The following is a 14,286-nucleotide window of genomic DNA, read 5'->3' on the forward strand; positions in this document are numbered from 1 at the left end:
CAGATAAAGAGGCTCCTGCATTGCAATCTTGACTGATATGGAGTCCTCACAAATTCCCCCAAACTAGTGACTGTAAACAGCCCTTAGGTTGTTTGGTAAATGTTCTAAATGGTAAATGGCCTGTACTTATATAGCACTATTTTGAGTAAGGAGACTCGACCAAAGCGCTTTACACTGCATTCAGTCATTCACCCATTCACGCACACACTGATGGTGGCAAACTACAGAGTAGCCACAGCTGCCTTGGAGCTCACCGACAGAAGGGAGGCTGCCATACCGGGCGCCACCAGGCGACACAAGGCAAGGCCGTCTGACCAACAGTAGGAAATGCAGGTAAAGTTTGCCCAAGGAGACAACAACACTGATAAAGCTGGAGTCGGGGCTTGAACCAACAACCCTCCGACTGCAGGGCAAACTCTTGCAACACCACTGTCTCCCTACGTCATAACTGTGGGTTTTGTTTGGGGTAATGTGTGGAATTAATTAAACGGCAGTTCAGGGAGTCTCAGAATAACCCAACAAGGAATGTGCTGAATCAGGCTAGCAGGAAATAATCGTTGTTTTCACACGGTGGAACATTAGATACCCTCCCCAACGTGGAATATTTTCTCAACAGTTACGTCTGACCAGGAAATGAAAGTGACGGTGGAGTAGGTCTCTACATTCCTGCCATCTAGAGATGAACTTACCTATTCCTCGTTGCTCAGTGATATAAGCTTGGTCAGAATAGATGTAAAGGATATGTAAAGATAACCTTTTAAATCTTGCCAAAGATGCTCAATTAGACACAGCTCTGGTGTTTGACAAGCTCATCCATTGTATCTTAAGCAGTTTTATCTGAACCTTCACACAGCTGCAAGTCTTTTGTAGCTTCTACACTGCAAGTGAGCAAAACATGCCTAAAATAAGTGTATTTCCCCATAATTTGAGTGGGTAAATAAGATGATCTGTCAATGGAATAAGTATGTTTAGCCTTAAAATGAGAAAATTTGATATTATGCACTTGAAATAAAAGACTGTGTTTGTTTTTTCTTATTTTAAAAGTTAATTGTTTTATTATTTTGGAAAAGTGTCTCACTAACCTGCTGAATTCAAGAAAAAAATGCCCTTAATTTAAGAATTAAATTAGTGGGAGTAAATAAATTAACTTCTACATTTTTTGCGATGTAGCAGTTTTTTTCTTTACTACCATTTATCTCCTCCCACCTTCCCGACAGCATTTACCCACTGATTTTGCTGAAGAAAAGCATCCCAACAGCATAATGTGGCCACTTCCATGCTTCGTGGAGTTTCCGATGATAAGCAGTGTAAAATTTTCACCTGTATGCATGAACCTCTACTAGTGCAGGAAAAAAACCTCTAAATTGGACTTTCATTTTGCCACTTCAAGTCAAGTCGGATTTATTGTCAATTTCTTTACATGCACTGGTCAAACAAAGAATTGACATTACATTTCTTACTTTCCCATGCAGACATAGACATACTTTAAAATATAAAATACAGACATTGACATAGACATAGACATAAATATATATATATATATATATATATATATATATATATATATATATATATATATATATATATATATATATATATATATATATATATATATATATATATATATATATATATATATATATATATATATATATATACATATATATACAGACATACCACATACAGACATTAAAGTGCAAAACTGAGACTTTTTAATATGTGTCAGATTTGTGGATTGTACAACTAATATTTTTACTGTTGATGACAGATGGAATAGTGCTCAATGACAAACATGGCTCTAGACAGGGGCCAAATATAGACATTAGAGGAAAGTATTGAATAAAAATATGCATAGAAGGAGTTGTGGATGGGGGAGGGTGGCCTAGTAGCTGGAGCATTGCGCATGGGTCTCCACACTCCCACAGACTGCCACTCTGTGTCCCTGAGCAAAGACCTTTAACCCCACACTGCCCCCCAGGCGCCGCACAATGGCAGCCCACTGCTCCCTAAGGGGATGGGTTAAATTCAGAGAGTTAATTTCATTGCTCTGTACTTGTGACAGTGTAATGACAATAAAAGTTTGAAAATAAAAGGAACTAAACTAAGTTAAGGGTAAGAGAACTACTTTAAAGATCTTAAAATTATATAGTTTTGGCAACATTTCTTTTCTTATTTTTTTTTTTTTTTTTTTTTTTTTTTTTTTTTTAGAAGGACAGGTATGTTGAAAAGGGAACAAAAATGTTGACAGCCTCTGATCCATACTCCTCTAAAAGGTGGCAGTGGTGCACCTCAAAGCTGTCTGGTAACTACCCTAAAACCAAAACAAGAAGAAGAAGATGAGGGATTTTTGCAGCAGTTGATGGCATCTCAAAGAGGTAATGCAATCATTTGAATCAGGTGTGCTGGAGCAAGGAGACATCTAAAACAAGACGGCTGTTGGGCTGAGGAGCAGGGTTGAGAAATGCTGTCTGCATGAGAAGGTCAGAACTTAACTTGTATACCCTTTAACTTTCCGTCTTTGACATGCTTTATCTGTTTGCTGTTTTTTCTTGGTCTTCATGATACAGTTTGTTCAATAGTCTTCTATATATATATATATATATATATCAGAGGCTCTCAGAACAGCTTGATTTATACTCAGATTAACCCACAAACAGAATAAATCTCTTTATCAATAAGGGTGACATGAAACCAAACCACTTTTCTAAGGGTTATCAGTCTGAAGCAGGATCAATAGGATGTCTCCTTTTGGACTTATTTTCCAGGAAACCACTTGAGAACTATAAACATGTTTTAACTTAGCATGTTTTCACAGCTTCATGTCAGCTTACCACAGAAAATGACCATAAAATACACTGACTGTTGGGTTTGTAATGTTGAATCAAAAGGCACTTTTAAGTCCTTGAAGTAGCAAATATCCTGCAGCTTTCTTGTTTCTTAGAATTTAAGAGAAATACCTGAAAGGGTAGTAACTTTTTATAGTACATAGACTCGGTTACATTGACCTGAAAATGTAGTTTAGAGAAAAATGCTTTAAGAAGTAGTTTTAATTAAATGTACTTTTACTTACAGTAACTAACATTTTCCTGAGAGTATTAATACTTTACTACTGAGGCAATTGGCTAAAAAATAAAGGCTTACACTATAAATGTATGGGTTAAATGATGAAGATTCAAGATTGTTAAATAATGTATAATATTGCAAATCAGTTGAGTCGGAGATTGGTGGTACATATAGGCCTATCTAAACTTTTGATACTTGCGAAACGAACATAAATGTAAATCAATACATTAGAATATCAATACTTGAATCTGAATTTGGGCAGAATTCTTTAGATTTCTGTTACAAAAAGTTAACACAAATTTTGCACTTTGAGTTCTAACAAACAAAACAAAAAAAGAGAAAATAGAATCAATTGAAAAAAGTCAAACGGGTTTAAAAGTTCTTAAATTACATCTGAACAAGGATGTAACTTTGTGATGAAAGTTGGTTGTGGCTGTTTGATCTACAGTTACTCGAACCAAAAGCTTTCATTAGGGTTTTGTAATTTCCAAAAATGAACTTCCAAATATTTATTTAATGATTTCCTATTGTTGAGAGCACAAGAGTACCGCAGTACACTGCTATTTATATGTAGTTAGGCAGATGCATTTTAGAGACTGGTATATAAAGGGCTCAAAAACAATGATGTATAAAAACATTATTAGTAACAGCCGATACCAATGCCAACATCAATATATAATGCATCACTAGCAAGTACACAATTTCAATTCTTTCTGTCTATCCATCATCCATTCATTCATCATCAATCCACCAATTTATTCATCATCCATCCATCCATCCATCCATCCATCCATCCATCCATCCATCCATCCATCCATCCATCCATCCATCCATCCATCCATCCAGAAAAAGTACAAATATTAACACAATGCTGTGCTCGTATTGATTTTGACACAATATTATGTCATATTTTATTTTGTATAGTACTGTATATAATTCTTGTTTGTTGTTATAGTAATATTTTAGGAAAACAAAAGGTTTACGTCCACAAATCCCTACACTGGTGGTGTAGTACCACTTGTGGCCACTGGAGGGTGCATTGCCTCCATGCTGCTCTGTAGGGTTAGAGCAGGGTTTGCACAGACTGGCTTTAGAGGCTGCAGGAAATACATCGCCGACCTAATCAATTTTCTCGGTTTTTTTCAGGTCAGTGAATGATTTGACGAGCAAACCTATGGTATGTGTAACTCTGTTTTTCTTAAGTTCCGTATCGTTTAACTTTTTGTCTGGAAAATTATATTCTTTGGCTGTTTATTACCGTGGAGCGTCTCGTGGTCAGTATGCTAATTAGGCTAACCCTTTAATTATCCTCCTTCACAAGCAGCAAAATATAATCTAGAAATTTGTCCCACACATCGTTGACAGACAAAGTCTATGTATTGAAAGATGTAATTAAATAATTTATGCACTAATTTCTACAAAAAAAATAAACAAATGCCATATTACACATACACAAAATTCTCCATACTTTAAAATGTTAACTTAAAAGTTAAAGCTAATTGGACTGTGGATAGCAAAACATATTTTTCATAATTTTTTTTAACCGTTGTACATTTATTTTAAAGTTTACCAAACCTTTTTTTTTTATGAAAAAAAACAAACATAAAAAATGAGATAATTCCACGAGATCATATTGAAACAATGAGGAAACCAACAAGGAGCCCTTGGCCGTTTACCCTGTTGACAGCTTCATGTTTTAAAGGCCACCGCTCTCGTATTATTATTTTTTTTTTAATCAATATCACTGGCGACATTCTGCTATATTATCTTTAATAAAGTTAACGCATCTCAAGATTCACCTCTAGGTTTAAATTGAGGCGGAATGGAGAGGGGATAGAGCAGGGGAGGATCTAGGATCCTAGGAGATCAGGGGCTTAATCCCGTTCTAATGTAAAATTTGACAGATTAATGGATTAAAGAAATTTCTAGTATACAACATGCTATCACACATAACAATTCCAGCTCCATAACATGGGAAGAAATTAATTTACCTGCAAGTCTTTAACTGCGTTTATTTCTTTCTTCAACAAAAAGCTGTGGAGACATTTGATCATTATTTGCCAAAGTTATGAAGGGGAAATCATATTTTAGCCACCTGATATAATCTGCTCCCCCATAACATGGGAAAAATTAAACAAATCCTGTGAATTTTGAAACTGTCATTATTTTTCTATATTATGTTTGTAACATTTATTATTTTATATTTTGAAATCCTAAATAGTTAATAAAAATATGTCAATTCTCAATTCAAAATGTCTGGAATGGCATTACTTCAGACATTTTGAATTGAGAAAGCTCTCTGGATGGAAAACGAAACATCTTCAAACTTGGAAAACAAAGTCCAGCTGTTTTGGTTTGAACTTTTTTTTTAAAAATATATTTGTAAATTGTTAAACATTTAAACAGAAAATAAATTTCATAAAGATCATCAAAGGGGAAACGGATTATATCAGGTGGCTAAAATATACGATTTCCCTCTCATAACTTTGGCAAATAATGATTTAATGTCACCAAATCCACAGGATTTGTTGTTGATGATGAGAGGAATAAACACAGTTAAAGATTTGTAGGTGAATTAATTCCTTCCCATGTTATGGAGGAGGAACGGAATATTCCAGGCAGCTGAAATATCCATTCTCTCCTCTCCTCCTCCCATATGTTTAGGAAATAAACAGCAACTGTTTCCAAATTCTCAAAAAATGTTATGTTTGATAGCATGTAGTATACTAGAAATTTCTTTAATCCAGTAATCTGTCATATTTTACATTAGAACGGGATTTACCAGAAAGTCTACTCTCTCATCTTTTCTTGAAATCTTAATTTTTGTGTCCTGCTATCAGCCAGTTTCCATCCTCTTATATCAGCAGTGAAAAATGATAAATACTTCTGACTTTTATTTCTGTCAGGCTTAACTGACAGAAGTTGGAAAAAGACAGATTCTCTTGGCGTTTAAAAAATAACACAAAACAGCTTAAAAGGACCTCGTCTATTTATTTATTTTACAATTTTATAGACAACAGCTGCTGATTAAACTGGATGTTACAACATTGACATGAATGAAAATGGTCCCATCCGCCATGTTCACCTCTCTGCCTTCAATGCGCGCTCCCGACTAGAGACTGACACGGGAGTGGATTTTCACTCCTGTCCCGTCCCACTCCCACAGAAAAAAATTGTGTCCCGTCCCGATCCCGGGCCAGAGTAGAAATCTAAATCCTGTCCCGTCCCACTCCTGGTGAAATTACTCCCACTCCCATCCCGCTCCCATTCAGAATGACTCCTGCTCCTGCACCACTCCCATGCTCTGTTCGAAAACCTAGGACGCGTCCTTAGAAGGCCAGATTCGAAGTACGATTACGTCATAGCGCGGCACCGAGGTCTGGTCGGATTCCAAGAGTCCTCGTTATGCGGCCTTAAAATGCGTCCTTCTTTTTGCCTGATTTGAAGGACTGGTCCGATGTATCCTCGGTATCCTTGGTTTACCCAGGATTCATTGCGAGCCCAAGCAAGCCATGATGAGAGGAAAGGTTACTTGGCGCCGAACAGTGGTGAAAATTGGAAGTTCAGCTTAATATAATACAAGTCAGTGAATAGTTCTGTCTGAGATTAATGAAAATAGTTGTTTTAATGGTTACTGAGTCAGATATGTGGCGGTAATGTTTGATTTGTCTAAAGGTTTTTATCTGTTACTGTGTAAATGGGTTTGGCTTAATTTAAGGACAGATTCTAATATATCTGCAGTGTGGGGACTATAAATCTGATAGTTTTATCTTTTTATTGCTGTTTTGCACAATATGCTTAACTAAGATTTTTTTCTTGTTGAATATTAGAGATTTTGAAGATAGATTTTTTATAAATACATTGTTTAGATTTACTTATATCTTTCTACCCCTTTTATAGAATAGAATAGAAAATCCCTTTATTGTCCCACAATTGGCAAATTTACAGCAGCAGAAAGATTATTGAAAATGGTCACACAAATGTGGACCTTAGAAAAATGTATAAGAATAACATAATAGGGAAGAATAAAAAAAAAACAAAACAACAAAAACAATACAATTCTGTAAAGTGCTTTAACAATATAAAACTGGAGAATAAATAACCAATATGCAGCTATGGACATTTTCCCAGTAATGGATATTTGAAAATAGCAGCAACATCAGAGATGTGCAGAATGACAGCAGCAGGTTATTTAACTGACTAAGGTTTCTATAATTACATTTGATTTTATTTGTTCCTGCTCCCGCTGGTTGGAACCTTTATTCCATTCTGGATTCTCATCAGTCTTTGTTCACTTTACAATGAAAAAGAAATAAACAAACAGTTTTGGAAACTCCGGTTTTCATTCTTTTCCTGCTTTGTGTGTCAACTTTTGCGGTTGCTAAGCAACAGACCTTACAGTGGTAAAACCCGCCGAAGGGTAGACCTGGTCGAATTTACAGCCAAAACTCTTCCGGTCTCCTTATTTTCACGGACTTCAAAGGATCCAGTCTAAGTAGACCGCGTCCTTGGAGGATGCAGCCCAGGTTTTCGAACAGAGCCCCATTCTTGTTGTTTTTGAGCGCGGGTGAAAAACTCAGAGCGATAGCACTGTTGGTTTTTGGGTCGTGTAGTTTTTTTGACTGGCATTATAGTGTAGGCTTAAAGGAAAAAACTACAAAATGGCGGCGCCGCGCCAGTACTGGATTTTTTTCTTTCTATTTTATTTTATTTTTGTGCATCGATTCTAGTTTTTTTTTTTTAGTTACTATTGGTTTGCTGCCACTCCCGTCTGCTCCCGTTAATGTTTAATCCTGTACCGTCCCAATCACGTGATCATTACTAATACTGACTCCCATCCCACGGGAATCCCACGGGAATCCTGTGACCCGTGGGATTCCCGAAAAAATGTCAGTCTCTACTCCCGACACAAGGGGAACAGAATTTTATACAACTCCAAGACAAAGAACGTCTGGTAATCAGTCAGAGCTTCACATACCTGGGACATCAGTCTGTTTAGCAACAGCTAGTGGGGACTTCTTCTGCACAGGAATGCTGCAGGCTGCTTTCCTGCACATGCTGCCACTCTGGTGAATTCCAGTACTGCACATTTTACTCTAAACAGCTCAGAAGCGAGATCCGGGGCTCTTTGGGAAACATCCGGGGCTGCAGCCCAAGGAGCCACCCCCTAGATCCGCCACTGGGATAGAGATTCTGGTGGGGATAACTGCCCTGGCACGACGCAGGTCTCCTGTTTAACTGTTCCCCCTGTGCGCGCATTGCAGCCAAAGAGGCGGATCTGACCATTTTCATGCCGCTTCTGATCGTTTCTCGGCAGTTACAGGCTTGCAGGTACATTCATTTATTGGGGTAAAAAAAATCTTAGGGGTAACACAAATCACCGTCGTTATTAGCTGTAGTGGGAGTATCATGGTGGGAGATACTTTGCTGTAGGAAAACCAGGTCATCTCCCTGTCTTAGGGTTAAATTCAACAATGAATGTGAGAATTTTTGAGAAAAATGTGAAATTATCTGCAGCTAGACTCTGAACCAAAAAAATGACAAATCTACCATAGACTAACTAAAAATGTAGTAATGGAAAGTCCAGTGTCACATCCCAGAGCTCTTTAGGTCCCTGGCATTGACTTAAAACAGGCTGCAAGTAACTCCTCCTGAAAGTGAGTAGAGGGCCAAACTAGATGCATCTTGCTGAACTATTGAGGTGTCGGTCTGCTTATTAAACAAAGCTTTAGTCATAAAGGGTCAATCAAATAGGCTATTTCAAAGTTATTTCTCAGTAGAAACATACAAAATGTTTCTTTAATGTGGTTTCTCATTTCTTTTTTTCACATGATAATGTAAACGTTAGAACAGGCTGACTTAAACTTATCCTGTTTTTTTTTTTTTTTTTTTTTTTTTTCAGGCCATGGAGGACAACAGGAACCACGTGGAACTTTTGGCAAAAGTTAAAAAGGATGTGCGATCATTACTCATGTCAGCTAAGCTGGGGCTGGATCCTGACCAGCTCAGACGAGACTATGTCACCATGTTGGGACATCCCATGCCTCTGAAACAGTTGGGCTTCAGGAATGTTATGGATATGGTTCAGGAGATGCCGGATGTTGTTTCTGTCCACTACAGGCCTGATGGGAGTTTCTATTTAAAGGGTAAGAATGATTGTTTTTTTTTTTTGTACAACCGCAGGACAGTTCAGGATTCTTCCCAGTACATCCTGTGACTGACCTCTTGGCTCCTTCCTCAGTTTTTGTATGTTTGTAACCTTTTATATCCAGGTAGATCTCATTGAGATTAAAAAAAATAATTTTCAAGAGAGACCAACATGTTTCAATATAAATGTTTTTAAACACTTTTACTTCCTTACTTGCGCAATGTAAATAAGAAAGCTGTCTGGGGACCTTGAATCGGTGCTATAAAAACCTGAGCCACCAGCCCCTGCAGTCTTTGACTTTGCAGGTAGTTGAACATATGCGCTCCTGCTCTGCCAGCAGAGCGAGGGCAACCTTTGAAGGATTCCTAAATTACTGGTCTATCAAGTCCAGGTTTTCCAAGGGTTTGTGAAATCCTTTAAACTTCGTCAATTTGAAAGACAATGTTAAAGGCCCTCAAAAGTTTTTGAAAACGGCTGTAAAAAGTCTACTGTAAACCTTGAAAGTCCTTGAATGTTTTGTGGTGGTCTGAAATTTTGTCTTTTTTTTAGTAGTAGTCTGCATTAGAGGTAGACTGATTTTTTTTTTTTTTTTTTTTTTTTTTTTCCTTGTCTGCATGGGGGACTGATTATTATTCATTGTTGTAGAGCTGGGCGATATGGCGATATATATCGTGAGGACGAGAGAAACATGTCTATCGTGACCTTTCTCCTCTATTTTTTCTATCGTCATAAACTTCTTTATTATTATTATTACTGCTAATATACATTTTAATATAATCTGTTAATATAACATTTTGCGTTTTTGCTATGCAAACTCTAAGTGTATATAACGAAAAAAAAAGAGAATAAAAAGATAATGTGTAGAGAACGTGGTTTTGCGACACTACACCGCTTTACGTCACGCGGCTTTGCACCATACGTTTGCGACATTACTGATGGAGTGAGCCCGTGAAATTTCTTTCTGGCTTGAAAAAAAATGAATGATGGACACCCAAGAAGATTTTACCGTTAAAGTGGAGCTGCCTGGCTTATATGCTAGTTGTCGGGCTGAAGTGGAGAGAGAGGTACGTGTGGATGAGTAGAGCAACACAGCCTTATATGAGTCTCACCATCCTTATCACGGACTGAACCCTCCGCGCTCGGTGTCTACAGACCGTGTACTTTCCTGAGGACCACACCGGAGTCATGCTCGCCCAAGGTATGAGCCTGACATTGCTATGCACTTTTGTACGTTCGCTAGTTTTACTATTATTGGTTTTACTAATATGCTTACACCAATGAACTGTGTGCTTTTACAGCATACGCATCCATTACTGGACCTCACTGATAGTATAATTTATTCTGAAGGGGGGAAAAGTGAAGGCTACTGCACCTGTGTGTGTTGTGTTTACACACAAAGGTGCTGTAGCATTCACTTTTTCCCCTTCAGAGTAAATCATACTGTGTGTATTAGTGTGTACTGTTTGTTATAGTTTGTTGTATAGTACTGTTGTGTTCCATGTTTTTAAACTGTGCAGCACGTTTCTCTTGTGACTGCTGAAAAATAAAGAGAACAACTGAAACACCCATAATTGTGGTACAGGTCGTATGATGGATCACATTTTTAACTACACTGACACTCCTATCCAGTAGAACATGTGGGCATTTTAATTAATGTATTACCAGTGCAGACACATTTCTTCTTAAATAGGCTAGGCGCCTCCTAGTGGAAAACAAGGTAAGTGAAAGACAAGAGAAAAACCTGGCCTTGGAATTTTATAAAATGTCAATAACAAATGAATATTAAATGATTAATTACTGCAGCGCAATAGCCAAGATTCTATACTGTTCACTGTCATGGCCGCAAATTGCATAACTGGTGTTCTTGGTTTGGGGTTGGGATTCTCATATTAGGAAACAAGATGATGGGTAAAAAATAGGCGATGAAAGATTTTTTTTCAACCATCTGACGGACTATGAAAACATAAAATGCAACATCAGTTGTGGTATATCGTGATATATATTGTTATCTTGATATAAAATAATCCATATCGTGATATAGTATTTTTTCCATATCGCCCAGCCCTACATTGTTGCATTCAGCAGCCATACCTTAAAGTCGTAGGGAAGCAGCTGTTCCAACCTTTGTGCCCGACTTTACAGGAGTGAAAAAAGTGATTGGCTCTAAGAATTGGGACAAAATATCACCAGCTTATATCAGGGATCAGTTAGAAAAAAAAAAAGGAAAGAAAAAAAAATCATATTCAGCCTTAAATGAATAGTACACCCAAAACATGATTAGCCTTCATTTTCTACTCACCCCCATGCTGAACAACACTCTGGAGTACTTTTTTGATATCTCAAATGCATCTGGAGATCTGGGAGGCTTCTTGCTGTCTGCTGACATTCAAATAATGGAGGTCTATGGCGCCCGAGGCAGAAAGGTCCATAAAAGTCCACAAAAAACGTGTCAATATTTCTCCATACTGCTCGTCCAATGTATTCCAAGTGTCCTGAGTGGGTAGCATCCAGAATTTACTCGAAACGAAGTCATTTAGAATGTTTTTAGAGCATAAACAGTAGTGTATAGGATTTCCTAAAAGCGCGCGCCTGCGAGTTCATGACTCTACGGAAACCGCGGCAGACCAAACCAGATGAAAGTGCGCATTCTTTAAGCCTGGGTGCCCCTCTGCTGCACCCAGGCTTAAAGATGAACAAGCAATTGGTCTTGATTATGCTGTTTACACTCAGACTGATTATCAAAAACCCTCTAAAAACTTCAGAGAGCTGCATTTATACTTTAGATCATACAGGTTAGGACTAAACCTCCTGAACAAGTTATTTATGGAGGACATTGTTGCACTGAACTTAACACTACCAGGTGAGAAAGTCTGACTATGTTTGGACTTCACAATTTTTTTGTCTGATGATTTGTCAACTATCTGTGATTGTCTTCCTCTTATATGGGACCTTAATCTGATGGTGGGTTTTTTAGTCTTTTCATTTGTTTCTATCTAACTACTTGTCGTATTTGTTTCTTGTAGCCATCAGTGACGAGAATACCCAAAATATTGAGGAGCTAGTAGCCAGGCAGCGGTTATCTAGGTCTGACAAGATCAAGAATATTCGTTCTACTCGTTACGATCGGCCCTCATTTACACCGCTCCCTAGAAGAGGCCACGTTCCACCAGCCCTCCCTGCCAATCTGAAGACACAGCTACGTATCCTGCTCTCGGAGGTATGACTTAAATTGTAACATAGATAATACGTTGGTGTTGGATTTTTACCAATACACAAACATTTTTGTGGGAAAAGTAACTGATGAACTGATGTTTAGCTCAATACAAAGGAATTTAAGATGATTAAACTTTAGATGGATGGTGGATTTTTTTTTTTTAAGGAAAGTTTTTATTTTTTTTGTTGTTTGAAAGAAATTTGAAGCTTTGAGAACGTCATTTAAAGGGTTAAAATCCCTTAACTAATTTGTTGTTTATATGCATATTTCACATTTATAAAAAAGTAAGTATCTTAAACAGAACTATGAAAACAGAATGTATTCTCAAGTTTGCTTTCTCTCATTTTTTTTCCATATCTGAAAAAGGAGGAAAAAATATTGGAGCAAATAATTAGTTACATCAACGTATCTGCTTTTAACTGATTATATATTTGAATTTGTTTTAAAAGACTTGCTTGTTTAACATGGAAAAAAAATATTTTAAAAGGTGATTTAAGGAAGTCTTTTTTTGTTTTAGTAATTGATGAGGTGGGTGAAATTGTTGACTTATCTCTTCATAATAACAATCCTAATCAGTATTTATTTCTAGGAAAATATTTAGTATTTTCTTGTAGTTAATAAAGTGGTGCTATATGGAGCTTGGGGGTATTTTCCATTTTGGAAAACTCTGCTAAGTCTTACCCTGCAAAGCCAGACTGTCATGTCATCCAGATCTACTGCCAATCTTCTCCTGCTCTGAAAGCCTCCTCAAAAGCCAATAGAAGCTAAGACTTCCCTTCATTAGCTGCTTCATCAAGGTCAAGTTCCAGCATCAAACCAGCTGTAAGCCCCCTTCACCAGCCTGGTCTACTTTCTTCAGCCCCTTCTTTAGCCGGGGGGGGGGGTGCATCTCTATGCCCATACTGCCTGAGCGCCACCAAAACTCCTTCTGAAAACATAAAGTTATATAACCACTGTTCACTGAAGGAGAGGAACAAAGTACGACACACGGGCATGGGATGTGTGTCCACCTCTGATAACGCCTCCTTGGCAAATGACGAGATGACGACACGAGACAAGACCCACCTGCACTATATGTGTTCGTCATGACCGCCAATAACGCCGAACAGATAGGTGTTGTACTTCGTTCCTCTGCTTCAGGGAACAGTAGTTATTTACGTAACTTTACGTTCTCATTCATTCAAGTCACTCAAAACAAAACACAAGTATGGTACATATATAAACGCCCCGCTGAGCAGCCATCAAACCTGGGTCAAGCACAGCAGGCTATTGCAGCACTTTAGACCCAGCAGAGAAAACCTGAGTGAGCCACAGAAGGGGCTGTCGCAGCCAAATAATAAAACTGTACAAACGTATGCGTGAAGACTAGATGGCCGCAGCACAAATGTCACTCATAGGCACCCCTTTAAATAGAGCCTGCAAGGTGGCTACACCCCTGGTGGAGTGAGCCCTCAGTCCTTGTGGCATACGGAGACCCTCGTGGGTTAGTGGTACAAACAAACAGTTGATCACATAATTTCACCTCCTGTGTGGGTCAATGCAAATACATAATGCACATATCGGGCAAAAAAGGTGAGACCTACTTAGGTCGTCTGATGCAAATGAGGTGGATAAAAGCTAGAAAGCTCTATAGTTGGGGAGATGGGCTGCGTTAGGTCGTAGTGTGACTTTATAGCCATCAGGAGAAAAATGGTTGCAGTTCGAATTCACAGGCAAATAAAGTTTTGAATGGAGGGTCACAAAGGGCTTCAAGTACCACTGTAAGATCCCAGGAAGGGAAACTGTGTTTAAACACAGGTCTGAGTCGATGAACCCACTTTTAAAAAGCTTAGTCAAAGTGTGAGCGCCTGGTTTGACTCTA

General features: G+C 38.0%; 1 protein-coding gene across 1 annotated transcript in view; it reads left to right on the forward strand.

Annotated features, from left to right (window-relative positions):
* The first annotated feature begins 2,275 nt into the window (after nucleotides 1-2,275).
* tdrd5 (tudor domain containing 5) overlaps nucleotides 2,276-14,286 on the forward strand; it is a 36,330-nt gene continuing 24,319 nt past the window's right edge. The window contains exons 1-4 of the mRNA XM_038286252.1: nucleotides 2,276-2,480; nucleotides 4,210-4,240; nucleotides 8,966-9,209; nucleotides 12,235-12,428. Of these exons, the coding sequence (XP_038142180.1) occupies nucleotides 2,473-2,480; nucleotides 4,210-4,240; nucleotides 8,966-9,209; nucleotides 12,235-12,428 (477 nt within the window). The 5' untranslated portion in view covers nucleotides 2,276-2,472. The remainder of the gene's footprint in view (nucleotides 2,481-4,209; nucleotides 4,241-8,965; nucleotides 9,210-12,234; nucleotides 12,429-14,286) is intronic.

This window comes from Cyprinodon tularosa, unplaced genomic scaffold (assembly GCF_016077235.1).
Source record: "Cyprinodon tularosa strain WSP-4 unplaced genomic scaffold, ASM1607723v1 ctg106, whole genome shotgun sequence".
Lineage (NCBI taxonomy): Eukaryota > Metazoa > Chordata > Actinopteri > Cyprinodontiformes > Cyprinodontidae > Cyprinodon > Cyprinodon tularosa.